The 12,510-nt window shown below is 54.7% G+C and overlaps 1 protein-coding gene across 3 annotated transcripts in view; it reads left to right on the plus strand.

Moving 5' to 3' along the window:
- The window catches only part of Cntfr (ciliary neurotrophic factor receptor), a 37,480-nt gene extending 32,025 nt beyond the window's left edge, over positions 1-5,455 (plus strand). For all 3 annotated transcript variants that reach the window (XM_050156082.1, XM_050156084.1, XM_050156083.1), the window contains 4 exons: positions 912-1,075; positions 4,031-4,211; positions 4,534-4,702; positions 4,811-5,455. In XM_050156082.1, coding sequence (XP_050012039.1) covers positions 912-1,075; positions 4,031-4,211; positions 4,534-4,702; position 4,811 — 515 coding nt within the window. In that variant the 3' untranslated portion in view covers positions 4,812-5,455. The remainder of the gene's footprint in view (positions 1-911; positions 1,076-4,030; positions 4,212-4,533; positions 4,703-4,810) is intronic.
- The last annotated feature ends 7,055 nt before the right edge of the window (positions 5,456-12,510 follow it).

Consider the following 12,510-nt stretch of genomic DNA (forward strand, 5'->3'; position numbering starts at 1 on the left):
GTAAAACATGCCTTCATAAACACCTGTGATCGTACGAGTGGCTAGCCTTACCCGCAGGGCGGAGACCTCTCTCTCCAGCGGCTCTTTTCATTGTCTCTCTGGCTCAAAGAACATGCAACAGGGAGGAGGGGGGAGGACTGGGCCAGACTCCTGTGCAGCTGCAGCCCCCCCCCATGCTAATGGCTTCCTTACGGTCTGTGATAAATGAGGCGTCAGTACAGGAGACAGGAGTGGGACAGACACCGCCCTCGCCCACCCCTTATCCCATCCAGACCCTCTGCTTGCCCTTGCCTTGTGCCAGACAGGCTTTGCCTGCTCTACCCCATCCCAGTCAGACCCTTTATCGGTCTCTGAGACTATCTCCTGCCTTCCTCTCCTCCATCCTTCTCACAAGCCTCACAGCTGGATCTTTAGTCCGATTAGTTCTGTACGAGCTGGGTCCTCAGACGCCGCCGCCATCACACCCCAGCTTATCTCTAACCCACAGAGCATCCTCAAATCTAGACCCTAATGAGGGTTGTCCAATCTCAGTTTAGAGCGAAAAGGAAAAAACTGAGGGACAGCCGTCGGGCTCTGGCGTAAGAGGATGATCTGGTTGTGTTGGCTTTGTCCTTGGCGTCCTGGACAGCCTGAGGATGGAGTTGTGATGGAGGTTGGTTGGAATGTAGGATGCTGGTACCAAGAGCCGGTGTCTCTGACTGTAGCGACAGCCAGGGACGATGATGGGGAGGTCAGAGCTGGTAATTAGAGGTTGTTCATCGCAGTTGCCAGAGCTGACAACGGGAAAGAGGGATGGCAGCTGTGGCAGCCTCAACCGTTGGCAACACAGATGGAGGATCAGTGGCTGGAGCTGACAGTATGGTGCTGTTCCCAGGGATTAACACACTAATGAAGCAATGTCTCCTTAATAGTGAAGCCCGATCCTCCAGAAAACGTGGTAGCACGGCCAGTGCCCAGCAACCCTCGTCGGCTGGAGGTGACATGGCAGACACCCTCAACCTGGCCTGACCCCGAGTCCTTTCCTCTCAAGTTCTTCCTGCGCTACCGGCCTCTCATCCTGGACCAGTGGCAGCATGTGAGTGTCCGGCCTTGCCCAGATCCTGGTGCCCGAGTGTGAAGTAGGGTGAGAAAGGAGACTGCCCCAGGGAGTGTCAGTGCCAGTCAGGGACCCGATGGTGGTCTAAGAGGCTTGCCACGGGGAGAAAGGGATCAGGTAGGCTTGGGAAAGTGAATGGAGCTGAGGGAGGCGTCCTCATCAGAACATGTCTCTCGGGGCTCCCAGTGGAAGGAAGTAGAGGGAGGCAACAGGGTCTCCTAGCCTGTTCCTGATGTCCCCTATTCCTAATCTCTGGCTGTCAGCCCTGACCAGTGCCTCCCATGCCACAGTGGGTCTGTGATGGACCCAAAGACCAGGATGGCCCCACCCCTCAGAGACTGGCAGATGGGCCCAAGGGGTTAGGACCAGACACTGTGGTCACATTTGGTCTAGGGGATGAGTTTAGATCATGATGGCTATTCAGGCCCCAAAGTTAGGCCTAGTTTAAAGGTCAGCTTAAGGTTATAGGTCAGGTAGTAGCCTGGGCTGGGAACCAAACAGTGGGCAAGGGGGCAATCCGGGGCGAGGCTATGGTCTGGATATTGGTCAAGCTGTGACGAAGAACTTTAGGAAACAGGCAGGGATGTGAAGACTTCTGGCTGTTCTCATATCGAGAGCCCAGGGCCTATTTGGCTATGGGCACTCTGGGTGGCCCTTGAGCTCTGGGCTAGGACCGTTTGGGAGTGTTGCATGAGACAAGCCAGCCTGTCTGCTGGGGTCAGCTTGAACCCCCACCAGACTCCAGTGCCATCTCCTTATGCCTTTCTCCTGTCTGGCCTTTTAAAGTACGTAATTTGATTCCTAGGTGCCTGTCCTGGTTGTAGGCCTGGCCCCGACAAAGGCTACTCACACTCTCACGTGCTCCCTGACAGAGTCCGGAGTCCCTCCTGCCTGGCCAGCTGCCCGCGCCTAATGCATTGCTAATAACCAGGGTCTGGTTTCACAAGCCCCCTCCCCCGCTAACGAGCTACAGGCAGCAGCCCTGCGCGTCGCAGTGCACACGCCTTGCAGTGGACCTGGCACCCTGCCCACCACACACACGGGAACATGCACACACACACACGTGGCTCCCAGCAGGAACCATGCTGAGTACATGTGTGGGACCAACATGCCAGGGACCGTACATTGGCCTGTGCTGTGGGCAGAACAAGCCTCTACACTGAGAACATTATGTCCTATGGCACATGTACCCTAGTCCGTGTCTCATAGTCATTGGAACAGGTTAGATCTGTGGCTCTTTTCAGCTTGAATTTTGTGTAGAGCATCTTCCCTGTCCTTGGTTTTGGGGACAGGTGTATGTCTGCAAGAGGAGAGCAGAGAAAAACACCACTTGGATTTTCAGGGACGATGTAGCCTAGGAATATGTAAATAAGAACAGGGACCAGGAGGTAAGGCAGAGGCTGTCTCAGCACGAACAAGGGGAAGGCAAGACCTGGAACCCAGTGTGGGTCCCTTTGTCACCTGCTGTGGCCCTAACTCCACCTAATCAGTATCTGACATTTGCAGCCGACTGAGGAGAGGGTCTCAAGTGAGCGGCAGTGACAGCTCCTGTTAATTGAAGAGTTCTTCTCTTAAGGGTTAGTGACAACCTCTCAAGGAGGGTCCAGGCCTAGGATTGTCACTGCCCAGAGATCATGGGCAAAAAGCATAGTGTCATGAGTCCACCAGTGACCTACCCACCTTGGCTCTCTCCTTTGTCTTTGGGGAGGTCTGTAGGTCAAGAAGAAAGGAGAGGTGAGCTAATCAGCCAGTGGGGATCTTTATAGACAGAGAAGGACCTGTGGTGCCCACCCACATTCCAGGGCTGGGAATAGGATTGACTGTGCCAGGGTCTGGGCTTGAGTGTATTTCAGTATGACCCTGACCTTTTCCAGGGTCTCCAGCATCAGGATCACAGAGGCTTCCTGCTCTACATGGGCCTGCCAGCCTGTAGATAGGTGCACGTACATGCACACGCACACGCACGCAGGCATATCACAGACCAGCACGTCAGGTGGCCTAGATCTTATTTTTCTGTGGAGAATATTGGAACGGGAACCAAAAGGCCCTAACGCCAGACGTGGCCCAGAGCAGCCCCCTCCTTCATCCCCACCGGCTGCCCCTGTTTACGAGGCCGCTTTAATGAGGCAGCGGGTGCTGCTGAGATGAACCAGAGCCCGGCCTGGGCCTGGGAGGGGCGCCGGACAGGCAGGCCGCCCTGGAGAGTCGAGGGGAGACCAGGAAGATGAGGCCAGCAAACGGGGGTGGGGTGGTGATGCCATGCCTCCAGGAAGGAATGGAGCAGCGGTCCTGTCACCCTAGGGCGGAGTGATGACACGTGGAAGCCTTCCTGGGAGAGGCCCTGCTGGGGCTGGGTGGTGGGCACACTGGCTCTGGATAGAACCCACAGTGACAGTGTCGGCTGAAGCCTGATTGGCAGTCTCTTCATAGCATAGTCCTCATTGTAACGCTGAGGTAGACCTGTCAGGAACACCAGCTGATGGATGAGAACACAAAGCCAATGGAGGCTGAGTAGCTTGATCTCCAAATTAGCAAGAGAGGGAGCCAAAATTTTATCTTAGGCATCTCTCCAGTATCAGTGCTTGTGACCTTTCCCCCGTGGCTCCCCAAGAGGAGGTAGCCTTCCTCTAGGCACCATGGCACCTTGGACAACAGCATCACGGCTACTGAGCAAAGTCACTCTGGGAGCCTGAGGTCCCCTCCTCTAAGCTAGGTCTTCTTCCAGATGTCTTTACTCTCCCAGACAGGAAAGGTCACTCATTATGGCCCCTCTCCCCACAGGAAGCCCTCACTCCCTCCAGGGGTCCGTTCATGTTCCTCCCCAGGTGTATCTTTGCTTCTTTTGGGGTGTGTGTGTGTGTGTGTGTGTGTGACTCACTTGTCACCCCGAAGGTGTCTCTTCTTACCCCATCCCGCGATCGCCCGGGCTTGCAGGTGGAGCTGTCAGACGGCACAGCGCACACCATCACGGACGCCTATGCTGGGAAGGAGTACATTATCCAGGTGGCAGCTAAGGACAACGAGATTGGGACGTGGAGTGACTGGAGCGTGGCTGCTCACGCCACACCCTGGACAGAGGAGCCACGACATCTCACCACTGAAGCCCAGGCCCCCGGTGAGCCTGCCTGCCCCCTGCCCTGTCCTCTGCGCACACACCCCCCCTCAAGCTCCTCCTCGTAGTACGGCCTCTGAGACGCATCCTCCCCGACTGTCACAGACCCACCCATCTGCCCAATACCTGTGTTCCTGAGTCTTGTTCTCTAGATGTCCTTGGTGGGGCTTGTTGGGTGCAGTGGTCGCCTATGTGCCTTGGGAAGCAGGATGGGTGGGAAAGACAACACTAATCTGAGGAAGCAGGGACAATGTACCTCAGGAAACCCCAGCTCTGGGTGGGACCCAGTCCTGGCCCGGCCCTGAGTTTTCCCCATGCTCCCCAGAGACCACGACCAGCACCACCAGCTCCTTGGCACCCCCACCCACCACGAAGATCTGTGACCCTGGAGAGCTAGGCAGCGGCGGAGGACCCTCCATACCCTTCTTGACCGGTGTCCCTGTCACTCTGGCCCTGGCTGCCGCCGCTGTCACAGCCAACAATATCCTGATCTGGTAGGTGCAGTGAGGCTGGGCGGCTGTGGAAGGGAGGCCCTTAGGGACCTCCATCCCAGCCGCAGCCCTCACAGCCCCACCCCCCCCACCTCCCGCATGTCTCCTCAGAGCCGGGCATCCCATGAGGACATGCCAGAGCGCCTGCAGAGGAGCAGGAGGCCGGAGCTGAGCCTGCAGACCCCGGCTTCTATTTTGCACACGGGCAGGAGGATCTTTTGCATTCTCTTCAGACACAATTTGTAGAGACCCCGGCAGGCCCGGGCCTGCCGTCACCTAGCCCCACCACACCGAGCCGGCCCTCCTTTCTCTCCACGGAGGAGGACCATGCAGCTAACCCACCCACCAAAGACCCCTCTCATCTTGCCCCCCTCGGGCTGGACCCTCCAACGCCAGCGACTCCCAGGAGCCCTTGGGGGACCTAAGGGGAGCCCCCCCATATCCACAGTTTTCTCCTCCTGCCCCAGCCTCCTGTCTGTCCCAGGGTCTCTGTTGCCACCATCAGATTATAAGCTCCTGACACTGGGGGGGCCCAGCCATCCCCCTCCCCCCAGTGCCCACACTTTTCAGTCCCCTCCACCTCTGCCCCTGTTTTGTACGAGCCTCCATTGACCCTTTCCTCCCCCCAGTATTTAATGTCCTGTCAGTCCCTTCTAGTCTGACTCAATGGTAACTTGCTGTATTTGAATTTTTTTATAGATGTATATACAGGGGTGGGGGGTAGGGGTTCTCATTAAACGTCACCATTTCATGAGACCTTGGAACAGAACCGCTTTGGGAGGGAACCACTCTTCCGAGGACCTCTGCCCTGCAGGCACGGAAGGAGAGAGAAGCCAGGTTGGGGAAGGTGGAAAACGGTTCAGCCTTCAGGTCACAATCATGTGCTCTGCTTCTTAATGGCTTGGGCTTCCCTGGAGCATGCATTCAGGACAAACTTGTGGGAAATGGACCCAAGTGCAAGCTGGACCCACGTTGGGTACCAGTCACTTGTAGAGGCTGCTGAAGTTCTGGCTGGCGGCTTATGGATTATCCCCAGAGATTCCTTCTAGAAGTGCCCAGATAAGGGGCATAGTCCAGATGGATCAGCAGGGATTCCGCCAGGCTACAGAGGTTCGGAACACAATGTCCTGGGTCTGGCCAAGCAAGAAGGCAGCCTGAAGGCAGAGGCTTCCTGGAACACGGATAGGAACTGTACCTGGGCTTCAGAACGGGCATTATACAGGGGTTAAGCCTCAGATTTAGATTATATTCCAGCCAGATGCGGTGGCACATTCTTCTAATCCTAGCACCCAGGAGGCAGAGGCAGGAAGATCTCTAAGTCTGAGGCTAGTCTAGTGTACATAGTTCTAGGACAACCAGGGCTATGTGGAGAGAGACCCAATTTCTCTTACAGAAGCAATCGTACCAGAGCTTCTTCGCTGGAAATACCGCGAGCTAGAGTTAGGTTGACAGACTTTTGAGGTAGAGTGGGAAGAGGCCAGAGTCCTAGCCTGAAAGCCAGGCTGTTCTGTGTACTTCGAGTAAAGGGAGGTGTCGTCAAAGCCCCATACACCAGTGCGTTACTATAGCCCGCACTCACCGTAGCAGGTGGGTGCTAGATGCCACCAAGAATTCTCCTGATGGCGACACAACCCCACCTTCTCAGACCAGGCCCCTGTGAGGCCATGCCTTGGAAAGGAGATCCCAGAACCTGGAGTGTTGGTGCATCAGGCCTAGACTAGACAAGGTCCAGACCGAGTTAGTCCCGGAGCAGGGACTGCACAGTGAAGGAGAGAAGCTGACGGAGAGAGAGTTTCAGGTGGAGACTTGTGGGTAGAAAAGACCTGATTCAGGGCAAACTGTGGCTTTTCTGTTACAGGATCTCACTCTGCATCTCTGGGCGCCCTAGAACTCACTTATGTAGACCAGGCTGGCCTCAAACTCACAGAGATTCACCTGTCTCTGCCTCCCGAGTGCTGGGAGTAAAGGCGTGTGCCACTATGCCTGGCTAACCTGTGATTTTTCAAACCATGGGAACTGTGCCTCCTTGGGCACAGGAAGAGACTCCCAGAGTGGGCATCCTGAGAAGTAACTGTGGACCTGCATCTGCACCCTGAACTCTGCCTGCTGGTTTGGGCTCGGTGAGGTGTGGCTCAGGCTGGAGCCTGCATCCTAGGTCCAGCAGGCTTAGAGAGGTCAGGGGTTACCAGCTCCCTTGCCAAGAACAGCAGGGTTAGAGAGGTCAGGGGTTACCAGCTCCCTTGCCAAGAATATCATATTCCTGCAGTGTGTTAGAACTTTGCCTATCTTTAAGGTGGGTGGGCTGAAGTGAGGGGGTCTCTGACTTGTGCTGCCTTTCTGCCTTGAGAGCCTTGGTCAGCCCTGACCCACCCACCGCCCACCCAGGGCTTGGGCATCAGCAATCTGGCCTCCATTAGCAACATGGGAAAGCAATTATGTTGGGCCTGGGAAGGAGGGGGCAGAACGAGGAGAGGGGGCCTGCTAAAGCCTTAGAGGCTGGTGGCAGGGAGAACTGGGGTATCAGCCTTGTCCCAAGCCCTTCTGGTTAGTGTCATTGACTCTGGCTAAGGGTATCCCTCCTTTCAGGTCCTCACCCCTTAACCCCGGAGAACATTCACTTTGGGGGGTCTTGGCTGCCTTTCTGAGCACCATTTCTCCACAGCCTTTTGCAGGGGCAGTTCTCAAGAGCCTGGGATGAGGACAGGCATCAGTTCTTGGAGCTGGAACAGAACTCAAAGAATCAGAATATTTCTGAGGGGCCAGGGGAGCAGGGGTTCAGATCTGCAGCCTGGGTAGCAGCAACCCAGACTTCTAGTCCATTAGTTCTGTTTGCACCCACAAAGTGCACTGGGCATGGGGTACCCTCTGTGTCTTGATCCCTCCTCTCAGTGTGGCTGCTGTATGCTTAGAACGTCAAGCCCCTTCATTCCTCTCTGACCTGACCTGACCTGACTCCTTTCTCTATATTTGTCTCCCTCTGGATCAGTGTTTGTACTGGTCCCATTCTTTAAAGATTTATTTTAATTAAGTGTGTATATGTGGAGGACTGTCCGTGGAGTCAGATCCCTGGAACTGGAGTCACAGGCAGTGTGTGCTGCCTGGCATGGATGCTGGGAAGTGAACTCATGTTCTCTGGAAGATCAGTACATATTCTTACCTACTGAGCCTTCTCTCTATCTCCCGGTCCCAATCTTTGTATCTCTGTACATCTCTCTGTCTTTCCTCCTCTGTCTTTTATATTCTTTTCCCTCTTTATTCATCTCTTGCCCTCAGACTCCTTCCTTTTCCCAGGGTCTCTCTGCCTGGTCCCTCTTTTTCTCTTTGCCTTTCTCCCCATCTCCCTCTGCCTCCAACCCTATCTGGTCTGTCTCTTCATATCTCCATCCCCGTCTCTGTGTATAAGTGTCTTTCTCTACCATCATCTCCATCCCTATGTCTAGCTCAGTCTTGGCCCCTCTTCCCAGACTCAACCTCTCTTCCTTGGCCTCCCTCTGAGTTCCTGCCCCACATCCAGACCCTAGTCTGTGGCCTTTGCTCCTCTCTGACCTGAGCCAGGGTCTGTCCTAGATTCTGCTGCCCCCTCTCGGCCACCTGCCTGCCCTTCATTCCTGTTCCGAGGCTAGTGGCTATCAGCACAGAAATCTGGTGTCTCCTGCCCTAGCCAGGGTAGAGGTAACTATTAGGCGTGGCTCCTTCTGGACTTCCCTCGACCCTGAGAGTTGTCGCCTACTACCTCTGTATGAGGCGATTCAAGAAGCTCATTGCCACAAGGAGAGAATAGAGTGCTTGGCTCCAGAATCTAGCAGTATGTCCTACACCTGTATGTCTTTGTGCCCTCCTGCCCACAGCCAAGCTCTCCTAACCTTCAGGAACGTCACATCTCTGACAGTTAAGTACTAGAGCCCTGGCAGGAAAGACCGGGGTGTAATTCCCTCTACTTCCACCTCTTCTCCAGGTGAAAAGGGAGGTGTGAGGGGAACAGCAGGGGGACCTTATCTGGTAATGCCACTCTGGATTGGGGGGTTAACCCGAGGGTGAGCCGCGTGAGAGGCCTGGGTAACAGGGTCAGCTTGAAGGGGCCTAGCTGTCTGGCCGGTGCATCCTGGGAGATGGTGGTTGAAAGGACTAGTCAGAAGGAGGAGGCCTGACAGGTCCTGGCTGAGGAGACATATCTGAAGACATAGTGCGTCAAAGGAATAAGCTCTCCAGCTGGTCCTGGTTTGCCTGGGACTTGCCCAGTTTCAGTACCGAATTATCTCAAATCTCGGAAAACCCATCCCAGGTTAAGTGGGACAATCAGCTTCTCTATCTGCAACGGCTTTGCTGCCCGTCCCGATCTGAGTGGACGGACTGGTGTGGGGAATAGCTTAGGGGTTCTAATCGGATAGTTTACTTTGAGAGGGAGGCTGTTCTGGGCCAGACTTCTTTGACAGGATAGCAGGCCAAGGTGTATGGAGTACTTCCAGGGCGGTGGCTCGGGGAGTGGCCACCAGGGGGCAGGGCAGGTTCTCAGGAGATTCAGGCAATGGCCCCAGAGAAGCCAGAGGCCTGGGGCTGTGTGCAAAGGATATGGGTACAAAAGCAGATGCCACTGTGGCCTGGCACGCCAAGTGTGGTGATGTGCAGACATGCAGCGTTACGTGTTAGGTGACTTGGTGGACATGGTACAGCTGTGTGGTATGTTGGCTTGTGGCTCGTCCGGTGTGGCCATAGTTGAGGCCTTGCCTGTGGCTGTGGAAAGAACAGGAACACCTGGGGCCTTATTAGGACAGGGATGTAGGTGAACTTAACTGCAGAGGAAAGGGGTTTGGGGAGAGGACGAAGGAAGGCTAGGGTGAGACAGGGCTGAAGCCCTTATAGAATCCTTCCACCCCGGCCCCGTGAAGAAAACGAACAAAAACCAACACAGAACACTGCCCATGCCCGACCAAAGGACTTTAGAGGAAACCCTTAAATATGACAACCCCCGTCAGAGTAACACGAGAGTCTAGTGCAGTGACCCTTCCCCTCCACAAAAGCGGCACTCGGAAAGGGTGAACTTTATACTAACAGTGACCCTACAGGTGAGCTCATAAGCACACGGAAAGTTGGGCATCATAATGAAGGAATTTCAAAAAAGTAATAATTTCTTTATTGGTTCTTTGGGAATTTCATATCACGCACCCTAATTCTGCTCACCTCCTGGTCCCTCCATATCCTCCCCTCACCCCTGCAAAACAAAAACAAAGCAAATGAGAAAAACAAGAACAAACCCACACCACCCCCCAAAAACCCCACCCCTCTTTGTTTCTCTGTCTTTCCCGCCTCTCCAGCACCTCCCATTCGTCCTGGTGGCACTGGGAATGTGTGTCACACAGTACACACTTTGTCCCATCAGCTCTACTAGCAAATGTGTGTTGCAGTGGTCTGGTTTCTGGTACACCGTCATCCCTGCACCCTCACCGAGCTCCTCTGGAATATCCCACAGTTGCTCCCAAGTCATGGAGATCCTGCTGGTCTTGTTCCACTGGACCAGTCCCTCCATGAGCTCCAGCAAGTCCTAAATGGGGTAGATGTTAGGGTGGGCCAACTCAAGCCGGGCTGTGATCCTAGGTGGCCATTCCAGGCTACCTGGGCTACCCACCTCAGGTGAGGGAGCAGAGCCAGCTCCCCAACGCCCTTGACCTTGCTGACAGGATTGGTTCTCCCTTGCCTGTGGTGAGGAGTGGGGCCTTCTCTCCCAAGAGCAGGGGTCAGCTCTCCCATGGGGATCAGGGCCAGATCTTTTGCTGCAGTGACCAGCGAGAGGCAGGGCCAGCTTTCCTTGGGCCGGTGAAGGGCGGAGCCAGCTCAGTGTGGCCCTATGGTTTTATCATGCATGGTTCCTATGTCTTCCTGAGGAGACACAGGCCACAGACCACAACTTCTGCTAGACCATGGACCCAGACATGGCCCTCAGCAGCAGCCTGGGCCAGGACAGCATCCTGGCTCTGGGTGGAAGCACTGGTCACTGAGATTGGGATGGCGCTAGTGGCGGCTTGGCCCCCAGACACTGCCAAGGTCTCAGGTTGCAGCCCTGACATCGGGCTTTCTGTGCGACCTTTGGTGGCAATATGAGACTTGGACCCCAGCACAGACCCCAGCTGCTCTAGGATCACAGCTCCAGACATAGTCCTTACAACAGCCAGGTCTGGATGTCACCATTGCCCCAAGTGGCAGTGCGGGCCACTCAGATAGCCACGGCCCCAGAAGCAGGGTGGCCCTCAGACACAAACGTGGTCCCAGACCTCAGGCATCCTCATGGCCTTCGATGGTACCAGGAGCTTTGGATGTCAACACAGACCCTGGCTGCAGTAAGGCCATGGACCCAGACATGATGTCACCATGACATTGGGTAGTCACACAGGCCACTCAGATCTGCATGGCCCAGGCCTTCATCGTGGAAGCTGGTCCTTGGACCCCAACAAGGACTCAGGTGGCTGACCTGACCTTGGGCATCCACACAGTGGCAACAGGAGCCACATACGCCCATCCAAACCCTGACCACTATAGGGCCACAGACTCAGACACGGCCCTTGACAACAGGCTGGGCCCAAAGGACATCGTGGCCCTGGCTACAGTATATCCTGATAAAGCAACTTTTTAAGTAGAAGCCCTGTGCCCTTCTGTGACAGCCCCACAGAAACAAGAAGAACATGGCATCTTCCATGGTACGGACTGCTGTTCCAGGGGCTTGAGCTAAAGCTGTAAGATTGGAATATGCTCCCCCTTCACTTGGAGCCAATTCTGATAGGGTCCTGGGTGGACGGATACGTAAGCACCAGCAAGGTTGACTGGTAGTCCCAGCCAGACACCATCTAGCCATAGAATTAGGAGGCGTGGCTGGCCAAAAGCAGCATCTGTTTCCTAGGGCAGGATATATTAGTAGGGATGGAGTGGTCTATAATGCAAAGGAGAAGTTTGTTAAGCATGCACCATGGCAAGTAGCAGAAAGAGAAAAAGAAGAGGGTGGCCTTTGGGTGCAAAGACCGTAGCAACACACAGGCAGGCAGGAAAGCAAGAGAGTGGGGAGGAGGGGGAGGAATGTGGAACATAACATATATACACTTGCACACTTGAGTGCACACACACACACCAATCTAGGAGGAAATATAAACAAGGAATAAAAGCAGATTTCCCACAAGTTCTTCCTATGTAGGTCTTGCTAATATATAAAATGGATAGGACAAAGAACCCAAGGACAAGATGGTAAAAGAGAATGAGGTGAGAAGGGGCAGTGGAGGACAGGAATAATAGAGAACCAAAGCAGTAATGCTGTCGGTGCAGCCAGGAAGCCAGAAACAGTAGCGTGCAGTGGTCGGAAGTGACGTGGAGTCAGCCAGGAGGAAAAAGATGAGGCCAGGAAAGCACCAGGCAGGCAAGAGGACCAAACCACAAGCGCAGCCATGAACATCCTTAAAACAAGTGAAGGCTCTGAAAATGGAACACAAGAAGGTGCTACACAGAGGAAATCCCCCAGTGACGAACCGGGTACTCGTCTCGAAGAAGATGGCCTACACACCAGAGTGGTTGACCTTGGGGCCTGCTGGTCTCACCGGTCTGGCACTGCTCCAGACTTGTGCTGTACGAAGGTAATGGCTTCTACGGAAGTTTAAACGACAGGGCTCAGGGGTCATCATGAACCTGAGGGTGGGGCTGAGAACTCAGAGCTAGGGATGTGTCTCAGTAGTTTGCCTAGCGTGAAGCCCTTGATTCAGTCCCCAGCATCGCTTAAATCAAGACCTGGAGATACAGGCCTGTGATCCCAGCACTCAAGAGGACCAAGAGTTCAA

This window comes from Alexandromys fortis, unplaced genomic scaffold (assembly GCF_014885135.2).
Source record: "Alexandromys fortis isolate MF-2015 unplaced genomic scaffold, M_Fortis_MF-2015_v1.1 scaffold_92, whole genome shotgun sequence".
Classification (NCBI taxonomy): Eukaryota; Metazoa; Chordata; class Mammalia; order Rodentia; family Cricetidae; genus Alexandromys; species Alexandromys fortis.